This window comes from Sphaerodactylus townsendi, linkage group LG03, assembly GCF_021028975.2.
Source record: "Sphaerodactylus townsendi isolate TG3544 linkage group LG03, MPM_Stown_v2.3, whole genome shotgun sequence".
NCBI lineage: Eukaryota > Metazoa > Chordata > Lepidosauria > Squamata > Sphaerodactylidae > Sphaerodactylus > Sphaerodactylus townsendi.
This window is the reverse complement of record NC_059427.1, coordinates 76459754-76482748: the sequence shown is the minus strand read 5'-3', so window position 1 is coordinate 76482748 and position 22995 is coordinate 76459754. Positions and strand designations below refer to the sequence as shown.

Sequence of the window (22995 nt, the reverse complement as noted above, 5' to 3'; positions counted from 1 at the left end):
TGGAAAACCACTAAAAATACCCAAAAACGAACCCAGCATTTTGATGCCCCCTACAAGGTGATGCCCTGGGCAGCTGCCCACCCTGCCCAATGGGCATTACGCCAGTGGCTGCTACCCAGCGCCATGAGGGGACAGGCTGGGGAACCCCGGGCTTTACAGCGGCTGCACACCCACCCCACCCCTGTGAAGCATAACAGGGTGGGGCAAGGAAGCCAGAGAAGGGAAGGAACAATCAGTGGGCTCTCTTCTGTGAGGCAACAGAGAGAGTGAGAGAGGACAGGCAAGCCGGTAGCTCTGACAAACAGCACCGGGACCCCAGGCCAGGGTACAGGAGGAGAGTACAAGGCGTGTCCTAACGCAAGGCGCCCTGTGGGCAAGACTGTTCCTTGGCCCTCAGGGCCAAGTGAATATAACATCATCTGGGGAGTCCAACCCCCAGGTCAGGGAAGGTGGGTCGGTACAGCCACCTGCGGGGCCGGGGCAACTAGGGAAAACGCCACATCCATTGTCTGAAAAACCTTAATACTAAGTTCTATGTATTAGATTGCAGTGTATTAGAAAGTGAATTAGTGAATTCCATCCTGTATAAAATTGAATCTTGCCTAGGGAAAATATGAAGATACATCTTAAAACAATTCTTTGTTAGGCAAATCAGTAGTAAATATATATATTTCTCCCATATATTTGATTCAGTAAACCCTTTATTTCTTAACCAACATCTCTATCATTGTCATTATTATATGATTAGTGCAACAGTAACAAGTACGTAACATTGTCATGACAGCAACACATGATTACCATGAAACATCTCCGGTCATAAAAGTAGCACTACAGAGATGAACAGCTGGAAAAGAGTACATCTTTCCCTGGCTTCAGTTTCCCAGTTACTTTACCTTTTGCTGTGATTAAATGGCCCTTTGGTCATTACTGTTGTTGCACTGAGAAATGCAGTGAAGGAACATGTATGGCTTGTGAAGGAACATGTAATGGCTGTTGCAAATTCCAACAGCTCCTGTTGTAGCCCACTATTCAGGGCTTTTCAGGTGAGCTGGTTGTTCCCTTGGTTCTTCCTCTGTGGTGTTATTGTGTTGCCTGTGGGGCTGGTGACACTTTCTGGACCAGAACTGGATTCAGCCATAAACAGGAGAACTGTAATACAAAAAGCTTCTCAACATCCATAGGTACATTTTGAGCCACTGAAGATAAATGAGGGCTTTTCTTGGGTATGGAAAGTTGTACAGTGGCTGCTGGAGATGGTTTTATTTATTTATATTTATGACTCGCCTTTTTCCTCAGGGGTCAGGGCGGTGAACAACAATAATAAAACTTTGTAAAAACAGAATAATCATAAAACATTAACAGCATAAAAACAGCTTAAAAACATTAACAGTAGATGGCGCCATCCCATGCCCTTATATGAGTTTTTGCACATGACACACTGCACAGAGAGTGGATAAAGCAAGTCTCTGGAAGGAACATGAGACCCTCTTTTCCTAGTGGACATTTTGGAGAAGCTGGCCTGCAAATGCACTTGTTCCAGTTGTGTCTTTCCAATACTTGGTACTGATTTTCTGGAAATCCCCTCCACACAACACCAGCCCCTCCACACAACACTTCCTGCTGCTGGTGTTTCTGCTGCCACCAGAGGACAGAGACTTGTTATTTCCAAGCTCTCTTTAAATCAATATCTCAAAAGAGAATTAGAGGTGGGTGTTGTGTGAGTGAGCTTCTTTTCCGTTCCATGGAGGGGGGGCAAGGAAGAAAGGGAGGCTGGTGGAAGGAAGATCTCCGGGGCAAAGCTATGCTCACTAGCAAATCTGTCACGCTCTGGCGGTGAAGCAAATTAAAAGTGGTCTAGCTTTCTGTGGAGAGCATGGAAATTGAAAGTAGGGCTTGAAGAAACAGGTCTGTACAAGAAAACTTGCTGCGATGAACATTCGCCTCCATCTCACAGCAAGCACATTGTGCATGATTGGCCTCTATGAAACTGTGAAACAAAAAAGAGGGAACTTAATGTGGAGGTGCCATTTTAAAAATTTTAATTATTTTAAAACTCTACAAATTCAAAAGATGTTGGTACCTAATAAAATGGTTCCTTTCATATTTCTATTACTTTATGTTTTTGAAAGATAGCCATTTTTCCTTTTTTCAAATGCTGGAAATAATTTTGATGAATTAATTTGCTGTTTGTAACCATCTTTTCTGATTCTTATGAGTGCAGGTGTTTTGATGCACACACACACTCTCACAGTTCTTTTCCCCACAGTTTTTTGCAGTTCATTTTTATTTTGTGGTGTTAGCATCCAGGAGTTGGGGAGAGATTTAAATTCCTCAATTATTTTTCTATATATTAACTTCTGAGATGATGATACTTAGCTTCTGAGATGATAATGCTATTAACTGGCTTTTTAAAAAAATTTCCCCCAGCCACTCAACATTGCATACAGCCATATTTATAGCTCCTACCGCAACTTTGTGGGGCCTCCTCATTTCAAGACAATCTGTCGTCTTCTTGGATACCAAGGGATAGCTGTCGTGATGGAGGAATTGCTGAAGATTGTCAAGAGTCTGGTAATACAAAAATTTGAAGCAAAATGCTAAAATAGACATTTCTTCTGTCCAAGTTATCTATTTTCATTCCCTTTTCCTCTCTATTCAACAAACTTTGATCCTGTTTAAGTCTAAAATCTGCCTCACTATTATTTTGTGTGCCTTATTAAGGAGTTTGCCTTGAAAGGTGGGCATCCTCCACCTTCTGGGTTAGTTTCAGCACCAAAGAAAAGTGCTTCAGTTTCACCATATGCTACCATTTCTTAAGAACTTCACTCCCTAAAGGGAAAAAGATGAGAAACATCTGACAAGACAGGTCAGTGGAGGTTTCCCTGCATCTGTGAGCTGAGACAGGGCTGGCTGTATGCAGACTGGACAATTTGCTCCAATCGGGCATCATGCCTAAGGGAGTCCATCTCAAAACTAACCACTGTGTAAAGTTAAATGAGTTTTCAGTTCAGTGTGCATGAAATGTCATCTAGTTGCAGCTGACTTACCCTGGTAGGGTTTTCAAGGCAAGTAATTAAGCGGGGGGGGGGGGGTATGGCATTGCCTTCCTCTTCAGCATCTTCCTTGGAAATCTTCCTTCTAAGTACTGACCCAGCTGAGCTTCCAAGATCTCACAAGATTGGGCTATATTGTACCATTCCACATCCCTTCGGTTATATTAGGCTACCTTTAAATGTTGATTTTATTTTCACTTGTTTCTGATAGTTACAAGGGACCATCCTTCAATATGTGAAAACCTTGATAGAGGTTATGCCGAAGATATGTCGACTACCAAGGCATGAATATGGATCTCCAGGTTGGTACTTTAATTGCATTAGATTTTCTAAATATTAACTCTTTATTATGAATATCTTTGTTTATGGAAGCCAATCCAAATAATCAAATCCATGAGGCATGTTTTATCTTTAGGGTTGGGATTATTGAAGAGTATTAAATTATTTTGTTTCTTTTCTAGATTTTGGTACCAATATAGCTGTTTATAACTTTTTAATCTTTATTTATGACCTTTTTCCAAATTACTCAGGGGAGTTAAAATGGGCTTACCCTTCCAATCCCATTAAAATAAGGTAGGCTGTAAAATAGTGACTCAACTAAAGCCATCAAGTGAGTTTCATGACTCAGCAGGGGTTGGAATACTATTCTGTCTGGTTCAGGTTTGACATTCTATCCAGCACGCACACTGGCACTATCAGGATCTATTTACGTGGGATGTTCTGACTAGACACTTGATCACAAATGTATGAAGCCTCCTGAGAAAGTGAAGACATGGAAAAACTACCAGCAGCATCCCATCAGGAGATCATGCAGAAAGGCTATTTACTGCATAGGAATCCATTGCAGACTAAAACCAAACTGGGAAAGTTGAATTCAGTGAATAACAGTCAACACTTGGGGACCTTGGAGCAGTAGTCAAGGCGTTGGGGAACATCTCTACACCTACTTGCAGTCACTATTGGAAAAAAACAGGGAAGTGGATGAACTTCAGCAGTTCAACCGTTGCATAATTCTAGAAGCCTTTTCCAGTAGTAGTGAGTTGGTGATGGAGCAGGCTTCTCTGCAAAGTGTACATTCTTGGCTTTCCAGAAACATATTTATTTTGGTTGGCCTTCACAAAGCAGTATTACTTACTCCCTCTCTCCCCCTGACTGCCTCTATTATAACTGCAAATTGATTTAATCTGCTTTTTTATATTTGCTTTATTATTGGGTGTTAATAATTAAAGAGAAGCTAAAGAGAAACTGTAATGTAGCAGCCCAACAGAGCAGTGTAGATGCAGGCATAGGGTTGGATCTGATGATTTTCTTCTACTAATGGAGGAGTCTTTTTTTGAAGGAGTGCTTCTAACACTGGAGGAAGGATGACTTCTTCTAGGGGAAAAATCCCATTAACTAGAAGAGGTTTCATAAGGGATAAAATGCTTGGGGAGAACATGAGACAACAACTCAGGATCCTGAGCTGATTCCAAAAACATAACCCATTCATTCTTTGTGGCAATCATCCTTTTCCTATCATATCCTCTTTTCCTATCAGATTAATTTCCCCTCTTTCCCCTCTTTCTGTTAAGGAATCCTGGAGTTTTTCCATCACCAGCTGAAGGACATAATTGAATATGCAGAGCTAAAGACTGATGTATTCCAGAGTCTGAGGGAAGTGGGTAATGCCATTCTTTTCTGCCTTCTCATAGAGCAGGCCTTGGTAAGTTACAATGAATTCCTTTGAACATTGGCAAGCTGAAAAATATTACAAGTGCTTCAATAAGCCAATTTGGACATAGTTCAAATAAGACATCCCAAATTCTCATCCAACAGCTGTTGTACAATTTAAATGTATATGTTGAAGGAGATGTAATGTCAGCTTTAAAGCAGTACATAGGGGATAACTGGCTGAAATCAAAATGTAAAAATTGCTTTTTCAAGGACATTAATTTGAAATGAGTTTGGATTATGTTCTGAACTTTGATTAGAAGAAATCATTACTGATCATCATATAGTTTTATGTGGGCTGAGTCATTGCGCACCAATAGTATGAACTCCTAACCATGCTATCCTATAATCGTAAAGTGAGATTTGGAGCTCAGTTGCACAGTGGTCTTTATGCAGGATGCGTGAGCATTCTTTCTAGAGCCAGTCCTTGCAGGCCATGTGTACCCTTAATTTGATCCCTGGCTTATCCTTTGCATGTCTACATATTGCTATTCAGGAATTACTGCAATAGTTAGATCAACACAAATGGGATTCTTTGCATGACATTGACATCCAAACCTGCAAAAACAGCACCTGATTTTTCAAGATATCTATACTGTCCTGACTCTGTTGTTTAGCACGCGGACACCCAACGAAGCAAACTGGAAGTAGGATGTACTCATAACTGTCTAGTTAGTACTTTTGGTACCTGCTGTATCTTCCATTAAGATATGTTCCATTAAGACAAACAGATGTTTTCTTAGGATTCCAGAAAGTATCACAGTTCTCTTGAGTAATGCCTTCTCCCATTGACAATATGTTGGTTCATCTGATCCACATAATATCCAATTTGTGTTTGAATGTGAACAACACCTTTTTCTTCTAATGGGATGTTTAATACAATTAATTGCTTCCAGTAGTAATTACACAATACTAGATAGTTAATATTATATTGCTGTAGGAACAAGAAAAAGAATGGCGGCATGGAGGTAAGAGCAGTCTCTCATATGCTATGAAAAAATAGATGAACCTATGGTGTTCTGAAAGGAACAGGCAGCCAAATCCATAATTGTGTGCAGTAATCTTATCCTTTTGGAGTGCTAAGTTTTTCAGTAATGATTTTGATTCTGTATTAAAATACTACATTCCTCTGGATGTTGTAGGATTCCTTTGGCCTTTCTGGAGGCTCTAAAATATATAGAATGTACTATTGTATAGTTACTTCGTACAGTTGTACAGTAGGTTGATGCATTTAAAGCTGTTTAAAGGGAAAATATTTTGACACAAGCTTATTTTTTTTTCTCCTTAATTTCACAGCTACAAAAGAACAAACGTTGTTCTGTATCAAATATTATTTCTAGCTGGAAAAAATGTATTTCTAGTGGGCTGGTCTTTAACAAAGACCTTCTGAATTGATGATTTCCTGAACATCATAATGTCAATCACTTCACAATTTTTAAAAAACTCTTTTCCAAAGACAAGTTATTCTACGAATGTACTAATATAAAGAACTTGTGATACAGTCCTGAGTGGAGCCACATCCTTCCAAGTCAGTAGATGTCAGCAATCTTAGAATGGTGTGGCTATGATTAGGTTTGCACTGCCAATTAGATATTCAGAATGTGCTATGGAGCACAACTGGTCTCAAAATGATCATGTAATAAAGGCCCGTATGTGCAAATAAGGCTTCATCATTGTCTCCTGTGAAAGGCAGAAGAGACCTGTATTCTCAAAGAGTTCCTTCAGCCATAGACGTAGTTATAATAACAACAGTAAGGGTAATAATAATAATTATGAAATACCTGAGCATCTAGATGTTGTATTATTCCTCAGTGAAATATTCAACTCTGCGCTTGACATCCTAGGGATAAAATGAGATTGGACCAATATTCCCAAAATATTCCAGTGTCTTTCTTATTAAGTAAGAGGCACTTGTATCTCTTTACACAATGAACTACTTGTAAGTAATACAGTGGTATTCAAAAATCTGTGATTTAATACACCAATTTCTAAAGGTGCTTTTGTAATTGAGTAACAGTGGAGTCCTGTGATAAGTAACTTTATACAGGATTGTACTTTAATCCTGGATCAGAAACAGTACATAGTTTTGACACTATGAGAAAGCTGGAGATTGGAAAATTGGTCACAACATTCTAAATGTGTCCCTAGCACAGAGATACAGTGATACCTCCTCCTTTTGCAGTGTTTTGCCTCTTTGCATGCAGCCTGCAGCCATTGTGGCTTACTTTGTTGCTGTTCTGCCCTGTAGACTCATGCAGAATTCGCTACCAACCATTACTCAAGGCTCCTTTGGCATTTATTGCTTCCCAGATCTCGCCTCTTTGTGTGTCTGCGGCTTGGATTAACTTGATTAACTGTATGTGTTTTCAAGCTGCTTCTCATTTTGTGGTTCTCGTTTAGGCCTCTTCCAGCCCCATCGTGAACATGGTTTTTGGGGTTTTTTTTTAAAGCTACAGGGTCTTTCGCCCCAAGAAATAGTATTGTCACCAAGAATTAATAGCCAGTAAGGTTACAATGTATATCGATGAGTCTTGATTTCGATTAAGTTTATTTAAAAGCAAACAAATTCCTTCCATATACTTTTGTGTGGGCCACAATCTATACTCTGCAGAGCTCTCTTTTATGAATTTTGGAGGGAGATCTCTAAACGATGTTAATCTAGTGGAGGCAACACCAAAGTTTCACCCGCTTTAAGTGGCAAGTCCTGGACCATGTCTGTACCAGTCATTTCCCCCAAGATGTACCCAACAAACATACCTGAAACAGCTTCTCTATTATTCATATTGGGTGGGGTCCCTAACTAGGGTTGTTTTGCACTGTGAGAAACATTGGTTTCCTTTAAGTTTGGCATTTCAAACAGTAAACTGAAGCATCAGCTACCAAGTAAAGCTATTTGAGATGTCATTCCAGCTTGTCATTTTGTTATTGTTTTTAATCAACACATTTGTCTGTCATTTTCCTTCATTATTCCTGTGCTGATGTTGGGGCATATGATTAGCACAGCAACAAACAAAGGCTCAATAATGGGCATCCTGAAAAGAAATGAAAAAGTGACAAGGTGAAACTACAGAAAACCATTTAGCTATGGTCACTGCTTGTGAATTTAATTCTGGGCAAGTACAGCTATATAGGAAACTAATTGTTTATAGCATTTAGGTCATTTTTACCACCTCCCTGCTTCTTTACTAAGCATGTGGTTAGATGATACTATAATTGGTTTCCTATGTGTGGTGTCCCATTTCATTTAAGGTAGGAGCTACAGATGATAAGCCAGGCCTGGCCACTATTTTCAAGTCACTCAGTAGTAGTTAAAAAGTTTCAGAATGAGTTCTGAGTACAAGTTCCTTCTAAAAGTAGCAGGGGGGAGTTACATATTATGGAATGACATATTTTGTAGACTTTTTTTTCTTTTGAAGACTGTAGCCAATGGGGTTGCATTTTTTTAAAGTACAGTTTAGTTTTCACAGTGCAATTAAAAATCCATTATGCATGGAGCTCTTTCCACGATGCTCCTAGCCCCTCAGTCTTTCTACAGTGGAGTCTCCTTGCATTTCCCTGTTTAAACACAAGACGCTGCCCCACTGTCTGTTGCCCCCATGTTGCTCCAGTGAAAAGTCTCACCTGCTCCCACTTCCAGTCTTGCCTTCAGTCAAAAGCAAAGATTGATATTACCCTTTAAAGGTAATATTGATGTTGCTTATATCGATATTGTAAAGGCTACTTTCATGGCTTTTACATTTTAAGGGAAAAGCCAGCTGTTGATCCCTGAGAGGAGCGTGGGTGGAAAGGTCAGTCTCCCTCCACTCTTTTTGGGACTGATAGCAGGCATTTCCCTTAAAATGCAAAAGCCACAAAAGCAGCCCCCACAATATCGATATAAGCAATACCAATATTACCTTTAAAGGGCTTTTTAAAAATAAAAAAGGCAACCTCCATTCTTGCAACCTTTGACCCAAAGGAGCCACCTGGAAGGAGAAAACCCCCACAGTGACAAGAAAAGTGTTTTCCACTCTCACAAACTGCAGAGTGAAAGGGATATCTTGTAGCACAGCCGCAAACAAAAGAAAAAAAGTCTATAGAAAGGATACTTGAAATACATGGAACTTGTAGTTCTGCCTTATGGCTCTGCATGATTGGTATACCTCTGAGTCAGAATCACAAAAGAAGGCAGATATGAATTCCAGAACGTAAGGAATCAAAATACACAATACACGGGGAGATCTATGGTCACATCTTTTTAAAGTTGAATTGCAATATGGTCTCACCTGTTGCCTCCCTCCTTCTGCTGCTGTTAGCCCTGCAAGGGGGAAAAGATGGCAGCCAGGCCAGAAAGAGCAATATCTTGAGTGGTAAGTGGCCTGATTCAGAATCTGTAAGGTCCCATGTTAGGAACAGATTTTACCTCAGGGAATTCTGATAGATTTCAGCCCTAATAGATTCAGAGGCCAGGAGACCTGTTGCCCCTACCTTAAGACTGGAATGGTAAGTGTTACCAACAGAGGAGTCTGGGGACCAAGTCATAATGCTGTGTTTACAAATGCCCCAAGGTAAAGTTTACAAGCAGTGAATATGTAGCAGATGGTTGTCTGTGATCAATTGGTGCAGACACTCCCTTACTCCTTTGCAGCATATGATGTTGTATCACACAAAAGTAGGAGGAGCTTGGGTTAACAGTGAGCGGCACATGTTGGAATCATGATAGAATGCCACACCACTCAGCACCAAGGTTTGGACAACTGACTGAACAAGCCTTGCATTAGACTCTGTAACTGGATAAGATAAAGAACCACTTGCAAAGCTCCAGATTTTTCAGAGAACAAATTACCTGGTATAAGATTTGTATAAATTGTTACTTTTGAGTCACATGGGATTTTCCTCTGGTTCTGTTGTTTGTGCAAGTTGGGCTGTATCTGATTAAGCCCTCCTGAGGCAAATGAATCAACGTATTGCCCCCAAACCTTCAGTTAGCTGAAGAACCAATCCCTTAGGGAATTTTTAACTCCTTTTATCTTTCTTCCTCCTGCCTCAGTCCCAGGAAGAAGTGTGTGATTTGCTGCATGCTGCTCCCTTCCAAAATATTTTGCCCAGGGTCTACATCAAAGGTAAGGAGTGAAGAGGTGAACAGATATCAGTCATTATTCCCAAAACTGTGCAACACCTATAAAGTTCCAGATACATATTCTTTATTAGTAGGTTCCAAAGCAATTGGTTTAAAACCTCAGGGCTGAAGGCTTTAAAAAAAACCCTAGCCAGCCACTGAACAATCCATATGAAAGGTAAAATTTGACGGCCATATTGACAAAAGCAAGGCATTTGTTTTTTTAAAAAAACAAGAACCTTTTACAAGTGTGCTGGTGTTGTGGCTGTAATCACAGTTCCTTCTTCACAATGCATTACTCTGTTTTTGTTCTGTCACATTGGTCCCAGAGTTGGAGGATGGTTGGGAGGTGACACTGAAATGCTAGACCTTTTTTTGTTTTTGCTTTCTCATTTCACTGTTTGCTGCTCGCTTAACAGAAGGAGAACGCTTGGAGGTACGCATGAAGCGTCTCGAAGCCAAATATGCCCCACTTCACCTGGTTCCCTTAATAGAGAGGCTGGGAACACCTCAGGTAAGGATGACATTGAAACCCACACATTGGGTGGGTTGCCCAAAATTTCACATCAGCCCCACCCCCCAAGATTGATCCCTGAGATACAGGAAGTCTTTCCAGCTGTGACCTGGGTTTCAGTTCTGCACTGTGTAGTTCATCTACAGATGTATCACTATGGCCAAGCAAAGTTAAGACCGTGAATTTCTGTGTATTGGGTGTGAGCATTTACATCCCCTTATGTTGCTCACTGGGAATCCAAAGAACAAAGGGAATTGGCTTGTTCTCTGTTGCCACAATTTGCAGTTCTCTCTTTATAATATGAGCAATTTTCTTTTACCAAAACCAAGGCATTTATACTTGAAAATATATAAATACACCAGTGTAACAGATGACAACATTATAAATGAAGTATGTTATATTCTTAAAGCAATAAAATAAATGTACATTTGATAAGAACATATTTCAAGTATTTCAGTTTTTCCTCAATGTTTCAGATGAACCCTTTCCCCAATAGCCTTAAAATTTCTGGATAACTTACATTTCTAGTGGCAATGGGTACATGAATCAGATACATCATGCTGGGAATTTCCTCCAACATAAAAGGTAGCCTAAGTTTAAGACTTGGTCTACACATGCAGTATAATGAGGTGGAAAAGAGATGGTAAAGGGAACAGGTGGTACAGGTGACCATTTTTTGATGAACACTGAACAATATTATACCGAACCAGTGAAACATGTGACGTGGCCCCAAGTGATCATCAGTTTTGGAAAACAAGGCTCCTGTAACCAGGATGCTAAGAAACAACTTTTGAAAAGTATTATCATGTCTTAAATTAATTTTTAAAAATCCCCAGCCAGAGCTGAAATGACCCTGGGAGTTCTGTCTGTCTTTCTTCTGCAGCCTGTGGTTTGGCTCATTTGCACCAGTCATCTCCAGCTATTTGCTCTGCAAGCCCTTTCCTACAGCATGGCTGCTCTCTGCTTGCTGTGTAGATTTGAAGACAGTTGAATGTGGTGGTCTTTTAGTCTTGTCCCTCTCTGTGATTGTATGATAAGAAACATTTTCATCTCAACATGTCTAAAGCAATGGACTGCTACTACTTCATTTCTGGAAGAGATGGTTCAAAGTTAGAGAGGGCCAATATGTGATTGTCTGGTGGTGTTATTATTATCCCTTACCATGAGAGCTGACTGGAACGGAATGACACAGAAAGAGAAATTCCATAGAAAGGGATGGTGATTATTAACTGAGGCTGTACTTCCGCAGCCATTTGCCTGTAGTTAAGCTTGCTGACTTCAAGGAAAAGAAGCTTGTAAAACTGGGATACAAAACTGCAGCCTTTGAAAAGTATCATTATGCCTTTAAGGAACTACTTAAGGAGAGCATTTAAATATGCTCTAAATAAGTATGTATCTTATTCAGAAAGTGTGTTATACTATGTTTAGTATTAAGTGTATACTTAGCGAGTAGACCAATTGCACTTTGATACTCTGACAGGGTGTAGATGCATATCTTTATTTAAGAATTGTTCTTAAATGCCTTTCTGAGAATTTTTTTGGTCAGGGTCTTGGGAAAAATGGATTTGGTGTTAAACCTTATCCCAGACTGCGCACATGAACAAAATATTCTTAGTTATAATTGCATTATGTTTACACTGATGACTTGAACTTTAGCACAAGCCATGGTACTCTGTTCCATTTCTCCAGACCAGTAATGCAAATCGCAGTTGGAGTTGGTTTGTACCCCCAGTTTGAAAGATGAGTTGCAAACCAGAATTTGGTGGCCTGGATAAATATACTAGCGTTTGTGCTAAATTGTAAGTAACCAGTGGTGGGATTTAACTAATTTAACAACTGGTTGTTTACAAGCGCCATTTTAACAACCGGTTCTGCCAAAGTGGTGTGAACCTTCTGAATCCCACCACTGGAAGTAACTAAAAATCACAACATGTAGGAAAGTGGAAGTATACCAGCACAGAGCACATTCATGTATCATAAAACTAGGGTTCAGTGTCCTATCTGAACCAGCAGCATCTCTTTTCCCCAGATCTTAAAGTTTATTTGGAAGAACCCCCACTGAGATCAATACTAATAACTTCCTAGTGAGTATACCTAGGATTGTGCCATCACCTTCCCAAAAACATCTTTTGTACAACAATTTCCTATCGTTGACCTTCAGTGTTCAAAGAAAAAAGGAACAAAACAATTAAGGTCCCTATTTACTAATGCCACACTGAACTTTGTTTTAAGGTAAAGGACAAAAGGTCTTCTGTCATCAAATTCCTGTCGAAGAGATAGTATTGTGATAATATCTGTGTGTATGTATGTTTTGTGTATGTAATGCTTAGGTGTATTGTCAAAAGCTTTCACAATTGAAATCGACTGCGTGTTGTGGATTTTCCAGGCTGTGTGAACATGGTCTGGTAGTTTTTGATTCTAACGTTTTGGCCACATCTATGGTTGACATCTTCAGAGGCATGTCACAGTAATAGAAAACCCGCAACACCCAATAATGCTTAGCTGCCTGTCTAACTAACTATATATCTGAGTCTTTTAACTCTTGAAAAAATATAGTATTCTCGAATGCCTTTTCTTCGTAAGGGATGGTTAGTTTATAGTCGTGGTGGCGAACCTATGGCACTCCAGATGTTCATGGACTACAATTCCCATCAGCCCCTGCCAGCATGGCCAATTGGCCATGCTGGCAGAGAGCTGAATGAGGTATGGAGCCAGTTCAATGAATGTCTGGAAGTGCCATAAACTTCCTCCTGCACTACTGGAAATATGTGATCAAAAATATTTTTCAGTAGGCTACATTTAAATTTAAATAGTCCAATTGAGGTCAGTAGGAAGAAAATAACTTCATTTTCACTGGACTGTTGCATCAGCATTTTGTTCATCCTCCATTTTGAATTATCTATTGATTATTAGCAACCAAAGTAAGGAGAGCCAACGTTGTATAGAGGTTAAAATGTCAGATTAGGATCTGTAAAACTCAAGTTCAAATACCCACTCTGTCATGGAAACTTGCTGGGTGTCCTTTGGCCTTTCATACATTCTCAGCCTTGACCCAGGCAAGTATTTGGATTGGAGACCTCTAAGGAATACCAGGGTGATATGGGGACATGGGGATACCCTGGGGATATGGGGATACCATGGGGAGGCCCTGGGAAGAGCCGGAGCCAAGCTCCAGGGAGGGGGGGGCGCCATGGCAGGTGGTGAAACTCCCCCTTCCTGGGCTCCCTACAGACAGGCTTCTGCCCTCCCCAGAGCCTGGGGAGAGCAAAAGCAAGCCTCCAGGCCAGGGTCATGCTTTCAAAAGCACAGAGGCTGGGGGCAGGGCTCAGGGATGGGGCCCCACCCCATAGCACTGCCCCCAGCCTGCATAGAGGGTGGGGCTCAGTGAGTGTGGGCTCACCCCCAGACCTCTGTGCTTTTAAAAGCACATCACTGGCCTGGAGGCTGGCGTCTGCCCTCCCCAGGCCATGGGGAGAGCAGGAGCTGGGCTCTGGCCTCCCAGGCTCCCTGCAGCATGACTTCTGCCCTCCCCAGAGCAGAAGCTGGCCCTGAGGCTAGGGACATGCTTTTAAAAGCACGGAGGCTGGGAGTGGGGCTCAGGGTATGGTCCCACCCCCAAGCCCCACCCCCCAGTCTCCGTGCCCTTTAAAATGAGGTTTTCCAGCTTTTAAAGGCACGGGGGTCAGAGGTAGGGTTCAGGGGTGGGGGCATACCCATGAGCCCCGCCCCTGAACAGGGGGCGCCATTTGCTCCCCATATGCCTCTGCAACTGATCTCCAGGCAACAGAGATCAGTTCACTTGGAGAAAATGGCTATTTTAGAAGGTAGAATTTAGGGCATTATACCCCATTGAAGTCCTCCCCTCCCCAAACCCTGCCCTCCTCAGGCTCCACCCCAAAATCTTAAGGTATTTCTCAACCTAGAGCTGGCAATCCTACTCAGAGACCAATTTTGTGCAATGTTCCCTTCCAGCATTTAAAACAAATTAGGAGTGTATCAGCCTGTGCAAAGTTCTTTTTTTCTGTAGCAACCCCTTTGTTATGAAATGAGGCTGCCTAAGGAAGTGAGGGAAGTAACGTCTTCCCTGGTACCCAGAAGAAAGCATAAAGCAAAACTGTTTAAAAGGCTTTTGGAGTCAGTCAATATGTTTTTGGCCTTTTAATTATCTTACAGAATTACAAAATTTGTAGCTAGAATGTTTGCTTTGCTTGGTTTTATGGAAACAACATGCACCAATGTATTGTTGAAGGGTGGAATTAACTGGCTGTTGTGGTTTTCCAGGCTGAAACTACTAGATCACAGCCACACAGTCCAGAAACTGCCACAACAGCCAACCTAGAGCAATATTGGAAAACATGTATATAAACTTTTGAAATACATACATAAACGTTCTGTCTTAAAATAATGTGCTTTGGGAGATTGTACAAACTGGACTCCCATGCAAGGTGCTCACCTTGCAGCTTACATTATATGCATGGCTGCCTCTGAATCAGGGAGAGCATGGCTGACCTGGATGAACATAGGAACCAGCATACAAATGTTTTTCACTTTTTCATATGCACAAGAGTCTTGGAGCTTGTTGCTGTATAGTAATTTACTCCTGATTATTTGCTCTGGAGTTATTTGCTCTGGAAAAACTGTTCATTTTAGTGTTGACAACTGCCTAAAGGTTGAAAATGTGTTTTCCCTTTAATAGAAGTTTAATTAAAAGCCTCAATGGACTTAGAGGGATGCTTAAGATGGTACATGTGTAAAAGCAATGTGTAAAAACAAGCAGCAAGCTTTTCTTGACACTGAAATATATACCACCTGATGAACAACCTTATATTAAACATCTATTAAAGGGACACAACATTATTTTCTCTAGACCTCTTGTCAATCCTAATTACTACTGGGCATTGCATTCACACTGAGAAGGTAGGAATGTTCTAGGCCCTAGGGTAATCAGCTTGTTTGAATGTCGTGCTGCACCAGTACCGGGAAAAGTGAAGAAAAGGCATATGTACCTTAGCATTCAGGAATGTAATAGAGAACTATGCAACATGTCTTTGCATTTTACATATTTACTGTGGAAACACTGGTAAAACACCAGTGAAATGCTGGGCTTTTTAAACTGTGAACTGGCATGAGTCTAACATTTCTGTAACTAAGCATAATCATTAGAAAAGAGAAGTCCTTCTCTGAAGCCAGGTTTCAGGCATATTGTAACACTATTATTTTCTTCCCTTTGAATTTTCTTTCACTTAAATATTACTTCCTCTCTTTTCCATCACAATGACCTTGAAACTATATCTTGATAACTGTGGTTGGAATTGCTAATCTCAATATTTACCAACTGAAACAGGTTTTGGATTAAGGAAGCCAGGTGCTAAAGCTGAGTCTGGTCTTCATAATTTTCTAAGAACTTTTGGGGGAGTGTTGTTACTGAGTAATGATAGAGAGATTGGAGAAGGCCTGCCAGGGAAAAGAGGAGGGAAGAAACTACTAATTGTCAGACTTCTTGTTCTGATGAAATGAAACACTGTGAGGTTTAACTATGTGCAGGAAAATTAGAAGACCATGGCCTGGGGATGCCCATCCCCTTCAGGGCAAGCTGAAAACCTGGCTTGGTACAACTACTTGATTTTCTGGTTGAATCTATTATTGTGAATGTAGTTGGAGACACGAGTGGATCTACATTTTTTCAAGGAGGGCAAAAGTGCAAAATGACTCCCCCCATTTATTATATATGTATTTTTTCTTTATAAAGTCTTATATAATCAGACTATATAATCAATACCTCTTTTAAATGATAGAATAAATTATGTTCACTTCTATGAACTATTTTATCTATCTATAATGTTTGAATATTCCTACCAAATCTCTGCACACATAAAAACCCAAACCAAAGAGAATGTTTTTTTCAGCCTGGTGCTTTTATGGACAATTAAAAAAAAATACAGTATACATAATTTTGACATGGGAAATACTAAACACACTTCACACACTTTTCCAGCCTGATAAAGTACAGCCTACTGAAGCTATTGTACTTTAGTCACTGGAAAATACAATAACAATAGGAAATGTTGAAAACAGTAGAAGAGGAAAACCCAACATGAGATTAATTGACTCAATAAAGAAAGCCACAGCCCTTCATTTGCAAGACCTGAGTAAGGCTGTTAACAAGAGGATGTTTTGGCGGCCATTAATTCCCAGGTGAGGATCAATGTGATGACACATAACACATGTAATCAGGCCCTCCATTATTGATCCCTCTCCCTTTTTCAGGATGTAAAATCAGACTTTTGGGGGAAGGCCAGCTGTAATGATTTAAAACGTGTGTGTGTGTGTGTTTCTTTAAAATGAGAGGTAAGTGAAAGGGGGATGAGAGAGTGAGGTGATTGGTTGTCACTGGAGAGCTGACTGTGAAGAGACTGTGCTGAACACAGAGAAAGAGAGGCTGTCAGTATTAAACTTATAGTGAGAAGAGATTTTGATGATGTTAACAGCCTAGTGTTATGCAAAATGTAGAACTGCCCCAAAACAGGTTGAAACAATGAGAGACTAGAAATGCAGTCAAATCCTAATAGGGTCTCAGAAATGTAAAGGAGTGAAAGAGTGGATTGAAGTGAAGTAAAAGTTGCCTCAGCAGAGGTTGTTGCCTCAGATTGTTTTATTTATTGTAAATTATTTCTTGAAACCTTTAAGCTAAAGAACATAAATAAACATTTAATTTGTTAAATTTAACCTGGAATCTCCCTCTAGTAATTTCCTTAGGACCACATAGCCCTTTGAAACTGCTTTAAAGCTTGGACCCACTACTTTAGGAGAAAATAAAAAAGGGGTTGGAATTAAATTCCTGGTGGCAACAATATATAGATATGGAAAGAAAAGAATAAATAAACATTATTTTGCACCCATCATATTTATTTACAAAGAAATAAGACAGTAGTCATTGCACCAAGTCTATCAGATGTGGTGGCAGGTCTACTCATGTCCTTTGACAAAGATGAGCACAACAGAGAAGAACCTGGCCTCTTCCCCTCTGCCTCATTTGACTCCAGACTGCGCCAGGGGTTGCTGTACCTTAGCAGAGTACAAGGCAGGGGGACGGGAAAGAGGGGTTAATGGTCATCAACCTCCAAAATTCTTCTCCCCCAAGAGTGTTTAGAATGCATTGCAAGCCCCCCCCCCCGCCCCAAAGTCTTGCAAGCCCAAAGACTTCCATGGCCACTGTCAAAACGAAGTCCTTGAAAAATGTCTAATGAAACTGTCAAGATCTCATTTGAATACTACTGTTATAAACTCCTCCTACCCTATCTGATTCACAGTTAGAGGACATTTCCACAGTTTGGTGGGGTTTACTGTCAAAAATGTGCAATATATCAGTATTGCAGTACAAAAAGGTGTAGTGTGAAACACAAAATGTTATTAAGTTCATGAATGGTTTACTTTACATTCATGTATCCTGTTATTCCTGTGAAAGAATTTTCCAAAGTGGTATTTTTCTCTCATGTCATCCATTTTTATTATGTAAAGGTTTAAAAATTGGTCTATCCACTTACAGATAGCCAGGGCTGAAACAGTTCCATGTGACATACTAGATCTCTCCCTTTAGCGTGCCATTAGGGAATGAAGGATGAACCCTTCATGGGAGTATTGACACCTGATCATAATGATATGTGTAGCTGGTATAACATAAAGAGTGGCATGAATGGATTTTGTGCTTAACGTCCTCTTGCAAAGCAATTTATTTAAATCCATTGTGCAGTGTTCCTTGTTAGTTGCATTCCAAAGGGTTAGTGGTGTATACTGGACAGTCTAGGACTGAAAGGCTTCTTTAATCATCCCCAGTGCTGCCCCTATCTCATCTTGCCATTCTGCCTCACATTTCTGTGCTGCATATTTGTATGCTCTATCTTAGTATTCTATCTCCAATGACAGCATGCAGTTTGCAAGGCAATTCTGCAGGAAATGGCCCTCTGCAACCCTCATTCATTTCAACATGTTGGCCTGCTTATATTATAAAATGTGGATTTTTCTGGCACTGCTACAAAACTAGGAGGGGGGAAACAATTCCAACTACTTTGAGGTAGCAGTAGGGTAGAAGCATGCTAAAAGTCTCAAAAATTAAAATGCATATAAAAGTACTACTAGAGCATGCAGTGCTTTTATCATGTTTCTGTCTTCAACACGTAACTTACATTAAGATCTTTGTAGAAAATTACTTTTGCAGTTAGACTTTCACATTCCACTATGTATCTTAAACAGGCCATCCTAAAATGTAGCTTGCAGATGACTAAAACGAATATGGAGTTTCAGATTTTAGTTGTTTGTAATTGTCAGCTTCTTTTAATGAACAGGCATGTAAAAGAAATTATGTTCTGCAAAACATACTCAATGGTAGGTGAGCCTTCATTATATAGTCTGTCTCAGAAATACAGTCCTAGAACTTCTATGCAAAAAGTAACTAGCATACAAGTGTTAAGTTAGCAACAACAAAACTGTGCAGGAAATCTTGAAGATAAAAAGATCCTGCTAGAGGAGGAAACTTCAGCTTCTCTGTTCCAACTTGCGATTACCTTTTTCAAGGAGATCCTTCAAGAAATGACTGTTTCAACAAAGTAATGAGACTTTAGGACTATTTTTACCTTCACAATGAAAACAGCAAGCCGACAGAATGCTTTCAGGCACAAAGTTTAATTGGATTTTCTTAGAAGGCCAGGTAATCTCTGAACTGAAATTTATTGCGAGGTACAAAACACAGTAAGGAAAAGATTGGCGTGAAGATTAGACATGACCTCTTAGCCCTAATCTTATTGTTGGGCTTCTTTCCTTCCTCAGCAAATAGCCATAGCTCGTGAAGGAGACTTGTTGACCAAGGAGCGATTGTGCTGTGGCCTGTCCATGTTTGAAGTTATTCTGACACGCATTCGGAACTACCTCCAGGATCCCATTTGGCGTGGCCCTCCCCCAACCAATGGTGTCATGCATGTAGATGAATGTGTTGAGTTCCACCGGCTCTGGAGTGCCATGCAGTTTGTCTACTGCATTCCTGTGGGAACAAATGAATTCACTGCCGAGTGAGTAGGCCTACTTTGCATTGAGTTCTGTTTTATACATTTTAAAGACTCTCTCTCTTTCTCTCTCTCTCTCTCCCTGCCAGAATTCAGTTATAGCAAAACTATAAATCCCATCTTGTTTGGGTTTTGATTTTACATAGGTGAATATGAGCCATTTTACCAATGACAGGGCACTGTTTCTGCTGCCTCTCCTGTATTTTGTTGTTGAACTGGAAATAGAATCCAGGATTCCATGGGTAAAGTCTAGTGATATATTTTTGGGAATGTCTCTGGTCTGTTTGGACCATGCACACAGGCTGCTTTGCCTGGCTGTTCTAATACTGTGTTCTGTATTTAAATCAGGTATAAAAATGTGGTATAACTTTAGGAGCAACTGTACAGTATATCACGTACCAATTTTCTCTAAATATTGTCATGTTTCCTTTCCTTAAGGCAATGTTTTGGTGATGGTTTGAACTGGGCTGGCTGTTCAATCATAGTTCTCCTGGGACAACAGAGGCGCTTCGATCTCTTTGACTTTTGTTACCACCTGTTAAAGGTGCAGAGACAGGATGGGAAGGATGAAATTATTAAAAATGTGGTAAGTTGGGAACAAATAGAACTGTCCCTGTGTTTTCTTAAAGACAGCAAACTACCTTAATAATCCAAGACTTGTATTTTCAGTTTCAGGAATGTTGCAGTTTTGAACATATAGATTATGCAAAGGACTTGAGGGCAGACTGGAGAAGCCAGTTTACTAGCAGAACAGTGAATAGTGATTCCTGTGTAGCCAGGCTATAAGATCACGCCTGACATGGAGCCTATGTAGGAATGTGGCTGCCTGGAGCTTTTATGGCATTACTGGGAGAAACTCTGGCCCAAGAATCTCATAAAGCTTTGCTTATTGGGCAAGGCAGTCCGGCTATGTGCAATCTGTGCCATCATAAAGTCTGTGATGTATTGGGGGTGCTCGGTGGAAGCAGAAGCCCAGGAGTCAGGTAGGAAAATGAAAAGGAGTGTTTGAGTAAGGAGGATGCCCTTCCCCATTGCTTTGAGATGTAGGGAAAGAGAAACAGGAACAACTGACTTCAAGGTGTGTTGACGTAGACTTCTGCTACAGGTCATCTGCCTCCAAGCTTTGGTAATATCAGTAAGAGATAGGTATTCTAAGACTCAGCAGGTACCACACTGCCTGAGCTTCTGGACAGATTTGCAGGGTGTAGGAGTGCCATGTTTTTTGCCTTTGACTCTGCTCATTTGTCAAATAACAGTGACGTTATCAAGCACCTGTATGGAGAGATGCAAATTATCTTAGCTGTGCTGTAATTACATTTGCATTGCTAATAAATATACAGGTGGTAAAAAGTAGGTCAGATATGCCAGGCTGCTATCCTAGCACATTCTTCCAGCTAGCAGTCTGATAAGCAATATATAAAATATCATCCTATGAAAAAATGAGATATTTATTTTTGCCTATGAGATGTTGGACTGGACTATACATTCATTCCTCCTGATTTCATGGTTTCTTTCAGCACCAATCTAGCTGTAGAATGAGACCAGTAATTTCATCTCACTGTGTCTTGCTTGTCTTTTCACAGCCACTTAAGAAAATGGCTGACAGGATCAGGAAGTACCAGATTCTGAACAATGAGATTTTTGCCATCTTGAACAAGTACATGAAATCAGTGGAAACAGACAGCTCCACAGTTGAGCATGTGCGTTGCTTTCAGCCACCCATCCACCAGTCCTTGGCAACCACCTGTTAAGGACCCAGTGAGGGGAAAGTGATGATAGTATCCTTATCTCTGCATATGAAATTGATGAAGGAGGAGAGACTGGACCACACTGAAGATCTGGAAGAGAAAACTGGAGGAACGCAGATCTGGCAATGGTGCAGATTTCGACATACTGAGTATACTGCATCTCCTTAGAAGGCCCTGTTTAAATGCGTATTCCTCTATAGTATCCTTCTGGTTGATTTTACTCATAGTTTGATAATATGGTGAAAAGGAGCATAATGTGGCTTTTCCTATGTGGTATTTACTTTTGTGGGGGCCTAAAGCCACCCAGACAAGCACAAAACTCTGTGGTCTTTACTCATGGGTTCCAGTTAAAACAGCCAGTGTTTCAAAGTGCTTCAAGACTTCCACTCAGTACACAAAAGGCAAAGACAAAATTCCAGCTTGATATGTGCTAACAATTTCATGACAGGAGTGCTTAAAGACCCCACTGTATCAACTATAATGGCTTATTGGTGACAGGCCGTGAGGACTAGTTGTTTGATCCAAACAAAGAAAATAATATTTCTTAGAAATCTAAATGGCATATAGCTGTTCATCTAGAATTAGCAGGTATAGTCATTGTTTCTTCCTACCTTTCTAGAATAATTTATTTGTGCAAAATTCAGCCATATTATGCTAATCTCAATATCATTCTCTTTGGAGACATAAGAATAAGCAGTACTAGTTCATGTTTCAGGAAAGAATATGACATTTGGTAATTAATCTGTGATTTAATTTCCATGCTTTGGTAATGAAAAAGAAACAACATCTGGAAGACATTTAACATTACACCTGTTCTTTGTTATAAAACCAGCAGTAGCTTAGTTTCCATTATTGTATGTAGTTCTCTGCATAAAGAGAATTCCAGCAAAAGTTAATTAGCTCCTTATCAGAGATAAGAACATAAGAAGAACCCTGGTCCATCAAGTCCAGGATTCAGTCTCACACAGTGGTTAACCAGTTACTCTCAAGGGCCAACAAGTCCTTTGCCTGCTGTTGCCTCTTAGTGCAGGTATTTAATGGTTTGCTGCCTCTGTATGTTACCTACACTTAAGTTTATCATGTTATTGCCTCCTCACCCAGTTTAGAGAGATCCTCCCAGGCTATTTATGCATGCACCACTTACCCTTCAGCTACTTGCTTTACCATGGGGTTTCCCCACATTTTTTGTTTGTTTGTAGGGATTCTTCTCCTGTGAACTGTCCCTAGCTGAGCCACTATTCCCCACCCCCCACCCGCTTCCTTGTTCTTTCTGTGCAACCTCCACTTGCCTTTCTTTTTCAACCATCTTTGGTCTGGCATAGTTTTGGTCTAGCATAGATCATGTCAATTTCTTGCCAATTTCACTGGGTCTATCACTCCAGAAATAGACCTTCAGTGTGGAAAAAAAAGAAAACGCATTCTGATCCTTCTGAAATGGTGGCCGGAAGAGTGGGAGGAACTGCTGTGGTGTGGGTGGGGGAAGGCAGGGAGGAGGACAAAAAAAACCAACAAAGCTAAGCGCATGTTGTTCTCCCTCACTTTTCCTGTGAAGACAGAGGAAAAACTGCACTTTCAGAACTTTCAAAAATGTGCATATTCTGTGATCTGAAGGCGTGTTGACTGCCAAGGAGGGGATATGTATGTAATCGAAAATCACACCTGAAACTTAGGCCCCTTTCGCACATGAAAAATAATGCGTTTTCAAACCACTTTCACAACTGTTTGCAAGTGGGTTTTGCTATTCTGCACAGCTTCAAAGAGCACTGAAAGCAGTTTGAAAGTGCATTATTCTGTATGTGCGGAATGAGCCTTAGAA

General features: G+C 40.4%; 1 protein-coding gene across 1 annotated transcript in view; it reads left to right on the top strand.

Annotated features, from left to right (window-relative positions):
• The window catches only part of CYFIP2 (cytoplasmic FMR1 interacting protein 2), a 65809-nt gene extending 42960 nt beyond the window's left edge, over positions 1-22849 (top strand). The window contains exons 21-28 of the mRNA XM_048487971.1: positions 2428-2571; positions 3265-3355; positions 4625-4755; positions 9793-9865; positions 10281-10375; positions 19199-19437; positions 19870-20017; positions 21015-22849. Of these exons, the coding sequence (XP_048343928.1) occupies positions 2428-2571; positions 3265-3355; positions 4625-4755; positions 9793-9865; positions 10281-10375; positions 19199-19437; positions 19870-20017; positions 21015-21182 (1089 nt within the window). The 3' untranslated portion in view covers positions 21183-22849. The remainder of the gene's footprint in view (positions 1-2427; positions 2572-3264; positions 3356-4624; positions 4756-9792; positions 9866-10280; positions 10376-19198; positions 19438-19869; positions 20018-21014) is intronic.
• The last annotated feature ends 146 nt before the right edge of the window (positions 22850-22995 follow it).